General features: G+C 28.4%; 2 protein-coding genes across 2 annotated transcripts; one reads left to right on the top strand and one right to left on the bottom strand.

The window, feature by feature from the left end:
• Positions 1 to 766: 766 nt before the first annotated feature.
• Tsp_00998 (putative HMG box) lies at positions 767 to 4,579 on the bottom strand. The gene is made up of 7 exons (XM_003376685.1): positions 3,965 to 4,579; positions 2,730 to 3,100; positions 2,195 to 2,550; positions 2,036 to 2,141; positions 1,892 to 1,928; positions 1,394 to 1,601; positions 767 to 837 (listed from the first exon to the last, which is right to left on the bottom strand). Exons 1-7 carry the CDS (start codon positions 4,577 to 4,579, stop codon positions 767 to 769), a joined length of 1,764 nt encoding a protein of 587 aa, XP_003376733.1.
• A 4,013-nt stretch (positions 4,580 to 8,592) lies between these two features.
• Positions 8,593 to 8,882, top strand: Tsp_00999 (vitamin B6 biosynthesis protein). The gene is made up of 2 exons (XM_003376684.1): positions 8,593 to 8,643; positions 8,841 to 8,882. Exons 1-2 carry the CDS (start codon positions 8,593 to 8,595, stop codon positions 8,880 to 8,882), a joined length of 93 nt encoding a protein of 30 aa, XP_003376732.1.
• The last annotated feature ends 2,240 nt before the right edge of the window (positions 8,883 to 11,122 follow it).

Below are 11,122 nucleotides of genomic sequence, written 5' to 3'. Positions count from 1 at the left end.
ATTGATATGTAATGAATTTCAAAATCAACATCGCCTGATACAGCATATCTCACTTTTTTATATTTATTTCTGCGATTATCATGAAAAAATGAAATGTAATTCTCTGATGCATATGTTACTTTGTTAATTACCTGCATGATAAAAGCAATTTGTTTAAATTTCTAGAATTCTAGAACTAGGAATTATTCTGAAATGGTATTCCACAGCAATATCAAAAACCAATTTAAAGACGGGTAAATTCGAAAATATAATCGGAAAATCTCAATTCACTTTAATTTTACTTTTCTCGTTTAGGTTTAATTTGCCAAGTTTGGAAAATGATACGATATTCATGAAAGCGGCAAAATCGAATTTAAGTGAATGGACAGTGAAAGATGTATCTTATTTTGTGGCAAAGTTGGGATTTGAGAAAGAGGCTTTGGTATTTGAACAAAATTTCATTGACGGGTGCACTCTGATGGTACTGGAAAAAGAATTTATTATTAATGATTTGAAAATACCTCTCGGTCGAGCACTGAAACTGTATCGAAGAATAAATACTTTACAGACAATGGTATCTAAGAATAACATTAAATGCTGATTTTGAATAAAAATTGAAAATATGTTAATAATTTGTTAATGAAAATTGAATTTGTAAATAATTTATATGAAAAAACTTATCAAAAAAGTTCATTAAGCGTTATGCGTTTATTTATATTGCCATTTGCTTGCAATATGCAATGCAATTACATTTTGAATCTACTGAATTTTGTTTTATTAAAAAATATTATGCATTAGCTTTTTTACCCAGATAGCCATCGAACAGTATTGTTAATGTAAATCGCAGCTTCATAACAACTGAAATATAAGTTAATTACTTATTATATAATATTTCAAAGAAATTAAAGAATGTAAGATTTATTTAAATGAAACGATGCTTGCTTTATAATGTTGCTTTTTTAATAATCATGCATTGTTTCTATTACACATTTACAAAAGATAATGTGAGGCTCTAAGGAAGCTTTATAAATAAAGGAATATATATTACCATAAATGAAAAAATATATGACACAAATTAGCTGTCTAAAGCAAGTAGTAAAAAACGTATAGCTGAATTGAAACACAGTTGCTAAAATGAAGCACTTCAGAAAACAGAAACACATTATTATTAACATTTAGCAAACAAAAAAACAGAACAGAATATGGCGTTCAGGTTTGTTATAAGTATAGAAATGCATCTTCTTTTACATAAGTTGCCTTTTAGAGCGTTAGAACAAAGAGAAAACAAAAAATTTGAGGTGATGAATATATTTACAAAGATCTCCCTTTTAAGGCTTTGCCGAAGTAACTGGAGAAGCCATGGGGGAGCGTTTAACGGGTAGTTCATTAAAATCTTCATTTCTGACTAGCTGACTTTGGTAAATGTTTGCATGTTCTGAAGTATCAGAAATATCTGAAGCAGACACATCTAAATTTGATGTTGCAGACAGCACAGTCATTCCAGCATTCATGGCTGACCAAGATGCCTGCTTGGTACGCAAGAGCTGCTTGTATTCAGAAAGCCGAACTCGCTTTCCATCTACAATGCATGTCCGTTTTGGCCTTGGCCTAAGAAACACACTCTGTAATAAAATCTGACATACACTTTATTTTACAGCTTATATATTTGTATAATGTAGATGTGTAATGCAAATTTAAGAATGTTTTGTATGTAAACATTCTAATAACAAATAAATTCATTAAAACACTAATTAATATGAAAATAATTTTAATATATTTTGCGCATGAAATGTTTTTTAACATTTATTTGTTTTTAATTGAGTTTTTGGCTAAACAGTCTTAACTGTTTGTTTCTAAATAACAAACAACTTTTTAATCATTGAGCTTACATTAATTTATTATGTTCTCAAACCTGAAGTGAAGTAACACTTGACAAGCAAAAAATATTACTCAAAAGTAAATTTAGATACTACTGTTATTATATATTTTAAAACATTCAACATTAAAATTTTTAAACTTCTACTTTTAAAATCAGTAAATGAAATAATTATTTTACTTGTAACGATAGTTAGGATGCTGCTGCATGTGCAATTTGCTCAAACGCGACTGCTCTTCATAGTAAGGTTGCTTTTCATCGCTGCTCATAGACTTCCATCTCTCACCTATAAAAATTTAACTTGATGAAATAAGAAAAAACCGCAACTGAAGAGTTTACCGAGTATTTTTGAAATATTGCTATTGTGCATATCTGGGCAAGACTTCAACATTTTCCTTCGTTCATCACGCGCCCAAACCATAAATGCATTCATCGGACGTTTTATGTGATCTGGAGAGCGGGATACTAATCCCTGCCTAATGGGTGGAGTTTTGGAGCCAATTCGTTGTCCAAAGCTAGTCCCAGTTACCTTATGCGCATTGTTATGTTGGTTCTCATTGCAAGTCACTAGCAGCAGGTGCTCTTTTGGTGACTCACTGAGACCGTTATCACAATGGCGCTTAGCATTAGCGCATGTCGGAATAGCATTCTGGTTCATAATATCAGAAGAACGATTTTTTAATAAAGATCCATTTCTGAAATAATTTAAATCACTATTTTATTATATAATCCATAAATAGGTATTCTTATATTACTGATATTTTCTATTCAATTCATTATTTATGCTAAAGTTTCCGTGCTGTTCTGCTCAAAATATTTAAGCTATATATCATTAAATACCATCTATTTTACATATATTTAACAATACGTGTACCGTTTTATTTCAATATTTGAAGAAGCCGGAGCTTTAGGTCGGCTTAAATTTAATGGAAAGTCAGCATTCACTGTTGGCGCTGTTACACTGCTGGCAGATGAAGATTGAGAAGCTTTGTACGAATTATTCCCTGTTGTTGCATTGGCAGCCGCCGCAGCCAACGTGCTTGCAAAGCTAGCTGCAAAAAGTGGATCACAACCACCAATAAGCATCAATGGATTTGCAGGAGGAAAGGTAGTCAATGATGTTAACGAATGGACAGGATATGAAGGAAAACTGGAGATTGCAGCTGCTGCCATCAGTCGTTGCTGCTCTTGGAAAAAGAAATGACTGTTTGCTATTGCATTCGAGCAATCGTTTTCCACAGTTATCTTAAAATAAAAGTAACCATTATCATGAATGAAACTGTACACTGTGATTTCTTTAAGTAAACTCAGTTAGTTTTCTACTTTAAAATTCCTTATAAAGTTATCTATCACCCATCCGTAATTTTTAAAAATCAAGTTTATTAAGTTTATTAGCATTCAGAAATCTCTTTTAAGTATAACACCATTTTCTTTACTTATTTTAGTATGAGCTTATTAATATGAAATCTGCTTTGAGCAATTCTAATAACATGCATTAGAACAATTGCACATGTCTTAACAGAAAAATAAACATTCAGAAAAAAACTTCAGAAAGAAGTTTCAAAAAAAATAATTTTAGTATGAAAATTACATTTTTCACTTTTCATTATCGAATATTTTATTTATGATTATATGAGCAGTCATAACTGCACGATTTATTTAATATGATTAACATATACAGAACACGTCTTACAAAAATATTAGTGGATTTCAAATCAATTTTGTCATTACCTTCGCTTGTGCTAAGCTTTTATTGCTATCATTTTTTACAGTTTTTTGTTATTTTATTGTTAGTATTTATTACTATTCAATAGCTGCTTGTTTAGTTGTCATTTGAAAAACCTCAAAAATAAGTGTAGCGGGAAAATATTTTACAAATACACTGAAAAATGAAAATGCGCTTATGCTTTTTTAATTCTTCATTTTAATTTTAATTAACAATAAGAAATTCTTTTAATTATAATATTATGCATTTATGGGTCTAAATTATATTTATTTTAATATAAAACTTGTATTGCAGAAATAGCACTGCATTTTAAAAAAGGGAAATAACTACTTGTTAACAGTTATTTTTATTCTTAATTATACTAAACTGTCTTAATATAATACCTGTCCTTGAATAGAGCCAACAACATTGGGTAACGTCATGTTGATTCCCATTCCCATCGGAGACCGACTGTTCACGTCTTGCATGGATGAAGGTGATTGAATATTTCTGACATGTGGTAAATGTTCAGTTTTTGACTGCTCTTCACCGGATGTTGTTTCAGAATCAGGGTTGGTGTCAACTTTAATTGCGTCAGCGTATATTTTATTTTTAATATCTTCAACTTGTAAAATCAAGTTATCCAAAACAGACAACCTTTCTTTCCAATCAGAACAACAATGCAACACCTCAGTTAAGTAGTTCCCATCAACCAGCGGAACAAGGCCTTGTCGTTTGGTGTGTAAAAAGAGATCAGGATATATATTTTCGTGACGTACATCGCTGATACCAGACGTGGTGGCAGGCAACTTTCGCAATACTGCAGCTTTAGGTGAACAGGAGTCATTTTCCAACACACCATTACTTGTTGAAGACGACGCAGTGCTGCAGTCAACTGGACTGCAGGAAGATGTAGAAAGTGAGGGTGAAGAACCAGAGATTAAATGCAGCCGATCTTCTTCAACTTGATTGTGAGTCCGATGAACCCTCGTTGGCGTAGGACAAGCAATTGACAGCATATTTCACACGATCAAGTTGTCAAGGATATTTAACTGCAGGAAAGATTGCTAAGAAAAATTTTGACAGAAATTAATTATAATATAAAAGGCAGAAAATCATAAAAAAGATTAATAAGTAAAGGCTGATTAACTTTAGAGATATCTGAAATCATAAATTACGCTATATTTCTATACAGTTAAAATATGATAGAATATCTTAAAAGTACATAGCAAATTATCCACTCTACAAATTGTACCATAAAATGCAACATGCCAGACTGTGATTCAGTGATTCATTTTTCTCAATCCTTCACTCAGAACATTCATTTATGCTCTTTGAAATTGTTATGAAACATCAAAAATTAATTTTTCAGAATATTTTTAAAATGCAAAAATGGAACGACTGCACGTATAATGTACTTCATTATACTTTATAATGTTGATTTCCCAAATCATATCATTTCAAAATAAAACAATTAATCAAACAATTCTTTCTTAACATCTACTTTTTTCTCAAATAAATTGTGTTTACTCTTTACTTTATCTTAAATGCCTTTAATTCTGAGTTTATTCTATCAGAATGCACAGTATGTCCATCTTTAGATCATAAGACAGAATAGTTTATAAGATATGCCTTAAAATATTAAAAACAACTTACATATGTAATCATTAATTTTTCAAGTAAACTTCATGGCATCTAACAACGCTCGATCTATATCATGAAACAATACAAATTATCAACACAGAAATATAGAAAACGGTATTGCAAGAACAACTTATTTCTTTTATATATTCTTATCCTGTGCAATATCAAAATTATGACTCAGAATTACCAAAATTCATATCGACAAATGTGTGTTATTTGCATCATAAACAATGCATTCAATTTAAAGCTGAAACAAGAAAAACCTCTTGAAGTGTAACCTGCAGTATCAAATAACTGTTATTAGTGATAACTAAACATTATTAATGATTTTAATATAACCGTAATCAAAAGAAGGATATGTGAAAAAAATATATAAAATACAAGAAAAAGTTAACTAATAAAACTGACTCTATAATTTTAAATGTCAATTTCTTCACGGTTATAATCATCTTAAATGACTAAATTCATTTCTGTATTAAACATATTGCAATTATGCAATAATTTATTAGCTATCAATAGCACATTTTTCTTTCTCTCTCACGCTATAAAGCCTTTTAAAATAATTAATAGCAATCAAGTGGAAATCAGTGACAAGCATAAAAAATTACCTGCCAGTATAATCCCAATAATTAGAATTAATAGGCAAGGCATCACCAAAGCATATATAATACCCAGGTTCATTAAAGAAATTTCAGATGCATCAAAAATTTTTGTAATAGTAAAGTAAAATAAAAACTATTAAAAATGATAAGAAGTTTCTCTGAAATTTAAGTCTCTTATCTGCAAAATAAAATCAATTGTAGTCTTTACTCATTAAATTATCCAATTTTGTCTAAGATACAGGTTGTGTGATTGTTCTGATATTTACATCAGTGTTATTGTGAATTTTACTTTCTACAATTACTTCTTAATTGCATGATTTTACTTCAAAACGTACAAAGTAGCTTTGCATAAGATGACTAGCATTTAGGTATACAAAAGAAGTTTTCTTAAATGTACTATAACATAACCCAAAAGCAGAACATACCTGATCATTAATGCGACACCAATCAAAAATCTACTGTAAAACCTCAATTCGATTTCTTCTTCCGCAGTGATAGCTATAAAAAGCAAAATAGTTTAGCCAAAAAATGATATAACAATTGCTTAGCGATTGTTAATCAATGCGATCTAACAAAGAAGCAGAGCTATACGCGACCTTTACTACTTTATAGAAAGCGAAGTACTTTAAAATACAAACTATTTCTACAATAACAGACAAAAACTAATGAAACACTTCGAAATAGCATCATATTCAATTCATTGCCCCGAAATAAAAAAAGATATGACGCTGAAAACTATTCAGAGAAGTATATCCCAGATCGCCCTTGACGTATGTTAAACTGCTAATCGGTTCAACCAAATAATGCTTCATAACGCCCACCAGTTCATTCTAAAATGGAATATAATAAGATAAAGAAGAACTATTAGACTTAACAAATTTTTAAATGAAAAATAAAATCAAAAAGGTAACTTAATTGATAATATTATATAAAAACTAAGCTAACATAAGATAACTTTGCATATTTTCTCGTATACCGAATCATCACAATCACAATTAATTAATAAATGCTTTTATTTCAAAACATACAAATTAAAAATGGTATTGAATATTAATGGGACATGAAACGTATCAAATTTATACATTGCTAATTCAGATAAAAGTTTTAATACGAACAAAAAATATTTCAAATCAAATCTCCGCATTTACTGGGGTTTTTAATCAAACAATTCCCATTTCGCAGAATACAGCAGAAAAGTTTTAAATTAATTTCATTAATTTAAAACAAAAGATTTGAATTATTATTTTAACAGTTCCTCATATAAACGTGCCTAATATATCAAGCTACAATGATCCAACAGATTCATAAATGTGCCCAGGTTTATTAATATAAAACATCGAATTATTTGCTACCAATTTATTTTTTTCAATTTTATAAATTCTTATTTGCTTTACTGCCTTTTTCATCTGCAAAATTAATTTTTAAAAAATGAAATAAATTTGACACAATAGAAATAAATGTTTAATATTGAAAGTGCATTTCCTCAATTATCGTCACAATGACAAGTGCAACGTTGCAATCAGTGCGTCAATTTAAATTTAACTTAACTATATAACTGTAATACCGCATATTCATTCAAAGGAGGTTTCACAGGATTATTGTAATAAAAATTAAGCAAGCACAATAATAAATATTTAAAGTTGAAATATAAAACTCTATAAAATGCAGTATACGATCAAAATGAATTTTCAGATAAGCAGTTAAAATTCTTCGATGTCTAAAACCTATAACCTATAAATTGATCAAGGCACCCAACAACAACTGACACAACCGATGTTTTTCAAATTAAAACTACTTCAGATATAGCATAATAAACATATTAACTTTGCCGGTTTGATTCTTACTCATTCAATTAAAGAACATTCATAAGCATGCTTATTGTTTTCAAAAATGAACTCACTAAAATTCCAAACAGCTTAAAAATTTCAGCATTAACAGATAACTTTTGCAAAAAAAGGCGCCAAATTTTTTAGATATAAAAATTATTCAGCAATGCGAACAATGATATATTTTTAATTACTCAATTTCCTAAATAAATGCAATGAATTAATTCCTAATTTTCTGTTGAGCCAAAATTGAATTATGATGAATATGAATTATGATGAATTGAATTATGATGAATATGAAAAGATGATAAAATAATAAAACACTCTAAATACATGATAAAGTATTTGCATAAAATATTTCAATTAATCAAGTTGAGCATTGAATAAATGGAAAAACTCAAATCGGCAACGCCGTGGTATAAATAAATAAATAAAATCAGGTAAGCAATATTTCAGTTTCAGCAATTTAATTGAAAAACATATCTGTCAATAAAAGAATTCTTCAAAATAAACATTTAAATATTTTGTCATTTAAATTTGCAGTTGGTTGCATTTAGTTGGATATGCATGCACAAAAATATGCTATTTATGCCTAGAAAACTTCAATTAAGTTTTAAAAATCACCTTTAGTATCAAACTGTGCCGGGAGAATATTTTACAAAAAATACGAAGAAATGAACTATTCTTTAAATTTAACATATGCAAAATGGAATAGTAAAGTGAAAAATTAGATTCAGAAAAGTAAATTTTTGAATTATTCGAAGAAATCAGAATTATTATTATTTTTAAAGGTATATTTTTAATTTTAAAATAAAATCTTTTTCGACGATTATTTTTCCATGAAAAAAGATAGTATATAGATACGATAGATAGACAGAAAAAGAGTACAAAAGCGTTATTCGTAAATATGCATCAATTTTCCAATGATAATAATGTTTTTAGCTTCTTCAGTTACAGCAAATGCAATCTCCCGTCGCGTTATGCAATCTGGATGTATTAAAAAAACAAATGGTTGGCAAAACCAAATGCACCCATGGATTGATTCATTTTTTCAATCAATAAAAAACATATACTTTTCAATCATAATTTACATTTTTACTGCAAAAGTGAAAAATGATTAGCTGTGCATGAATAATTTTAACACGCCAATTCTACTTGGAAATGTTCGATTACAAAATTAATAATGCAATATAAATGGCAAATTTCAGAGCAAAAATGAACGGCTTATTTATCTATTTGTATTTGATTAAATTAAAACTGAATAATTTTTCAAATTCAATGATGAAATATTTTGCTTCAGTAAGAAAATTATGCTTCAAAAAGTAATAAAATAAAATATCAAAATTCAACTCCATCTTACCAAAGTTCTTCATAATTTAAAAGAAAACAACTATACAAAAAGGAAGCATTAAAAAATTAAAAATATTTGTTTAATTTCAACGCACCATGAATGAATTTTTCAGTAGTTTTCTCTCTGTTGAATTTCACATCTTTTTTGAAAGATTAAAAAATTAAAATATGCTGGAAAATTTTTATTCCAAAATTATTTGCAAAAAATAAGAAAAAAAATAAACGTTGACTGCTTTACCAACTGATAGCTTTGCTGAAGTTGATAAAATACGCAACCAAATGTCAATACAGTCGAAGCCGATAGACAGCTCGACTTTCTGTGGGAGAATTAATTTTGCGGTTCAACGTGTTAAAATAAATATTATGCTATCCGCAGAACAATGCAAAAATTGACATCTACCTTTGCTGCAATAACATACCAAAAATATTTCTGCAAAATATGTTACATCACATCCACGTTTCACAAAATTCACCTCACGCATGAAAAGAAAATTTAAAAATAAAATATTGAAAAGAGAAATAAAAAAAGAGAGAATAATTTGCAACATTTAAAAATTACTTCAAACGTCAAACGTACGTTTTATGAAACATAAATCTGTTGAAAACTATATATGCTTACAAGCTTCTCTATTCATGTTTACTTCATTTTTGAAAACTGAGTGAATGAAGAATTTTATTATTAAATAAAATACATTCTAACAAATGTCGAGCAAATGTACAAACGAAATGTGCTTTTATTTCAAATTTAATTCATATTGATTTCATTTAAAAAGCGGCGTTTATTCAAATGATAAAATCAACATGTTTTTGCTCATTGGAAAATGTTTGGCAAATTTTTAAATATTCTAAAGTACTACATCAAGTATGGATATTTATATACTCATTTTTCTTTTCTTTCTAAAAATAAATAACTTGAACATACATATATATATGTATGTACGTGTGTGTGTATAGAACATTGAACAGTTAACCACACGTAAAACAACACTGCAACATCTAGCATTAATATGACTACTTTTAAGAATTTCACTTCATCTTCACATAACAAAATATAAAAATAACAAATCATTACATCAAATTGTTTTAAACAAAGCATAAAAAGATTATTAAAAATAATTCACTTTACTTGTAAATAATAGTATACTTTTATCAGCATATGCTAAATTTTTTTAAATACAACTTTCCAAATATATCAATATAAAACTTACAAAACATTTATATTAAAATTTTATAAAACTGTATATAAATACAGCGCTTCAATTACTTCTATGATAGCTCTTCAGAAAGCAGTTTTCGGTAATTTTTCCTGCTACTAGAAATTAAAAATTATTCACTGCCAAGCAACTTTCTCAAAGCACTATAAAGTACTCACAGTTTTAATCTACACATTTCTGTTGTCCTTAAAACTGCGATATTATTTCTAGAAGATTATATAAAGCATGTTTCTGCCAGATGAGATGATGATAAAAAAGAAGTACCATAAAGATAAAAATTTTAATTTTAAAATGTTCTAAAAAGTACTTATCGTACTATTGTAATTTAAGTTTTATGCATAAATTTTCAACTGTAATTGCAAATGCATTAACGTTTGCCATTCTAATAATATGTTACATATGAAAACGCAATTGGAATTGCAACATGCCAAAGTAGTTAAAAAATATATCGCAAAGTTTAAATTTTGAAAACAATAAGTCTTTACCCTGTATGCGTAGCTCTGTGCAGGTGAAAAAACATGCAATAACACTTTCATTCTTTTGAACACTGCATCAAAACACTTTGGAAGAACACCTCTATTTAGCAAAATGCATACGCAACTAAATAATCATGAAATAGTTTCTACTGATTCCTGACAGTGAAATAATTGAGATCAGTGATATTTGCCTCAGCTTCAGACTTGAAACTGAACAAACAGCCATGTTTGGTCAAATTTTCACAATTATCATTTATCGCAATTAACTTATTGTTCTTCACAGCTTTATACAAGAATAGAAATTAGAGTAATTTATTTTAAACAAAGCGTATAAATAAAAATAAATTCAAATAGGCTTTCTTAGCCCCTTTGCAAAATGAAGTGTTCAATTTACTTACATTATACGTTTTAAAGCAAAAAAGTGTATACATCAAAATCAAATGTTTTTTG

The sequence above is a fragment of the Trichinella spiralis genome (genome assembly GCF_000181795.1).
Source record: "Trichinella spiralis strain ISS 195 chromosome Unknown Scfld4, whole genome shotgun sequence".
Lineage (NCBI taxonomy): Eukaryota > Metazoa > Nematoda > Enoplea > Trichinellida > Trichinellidae > Trichinella > Trichinella spiralis.
This window is presented reverse-complemented; position numbering and strand designations above follow the sequence as displayed.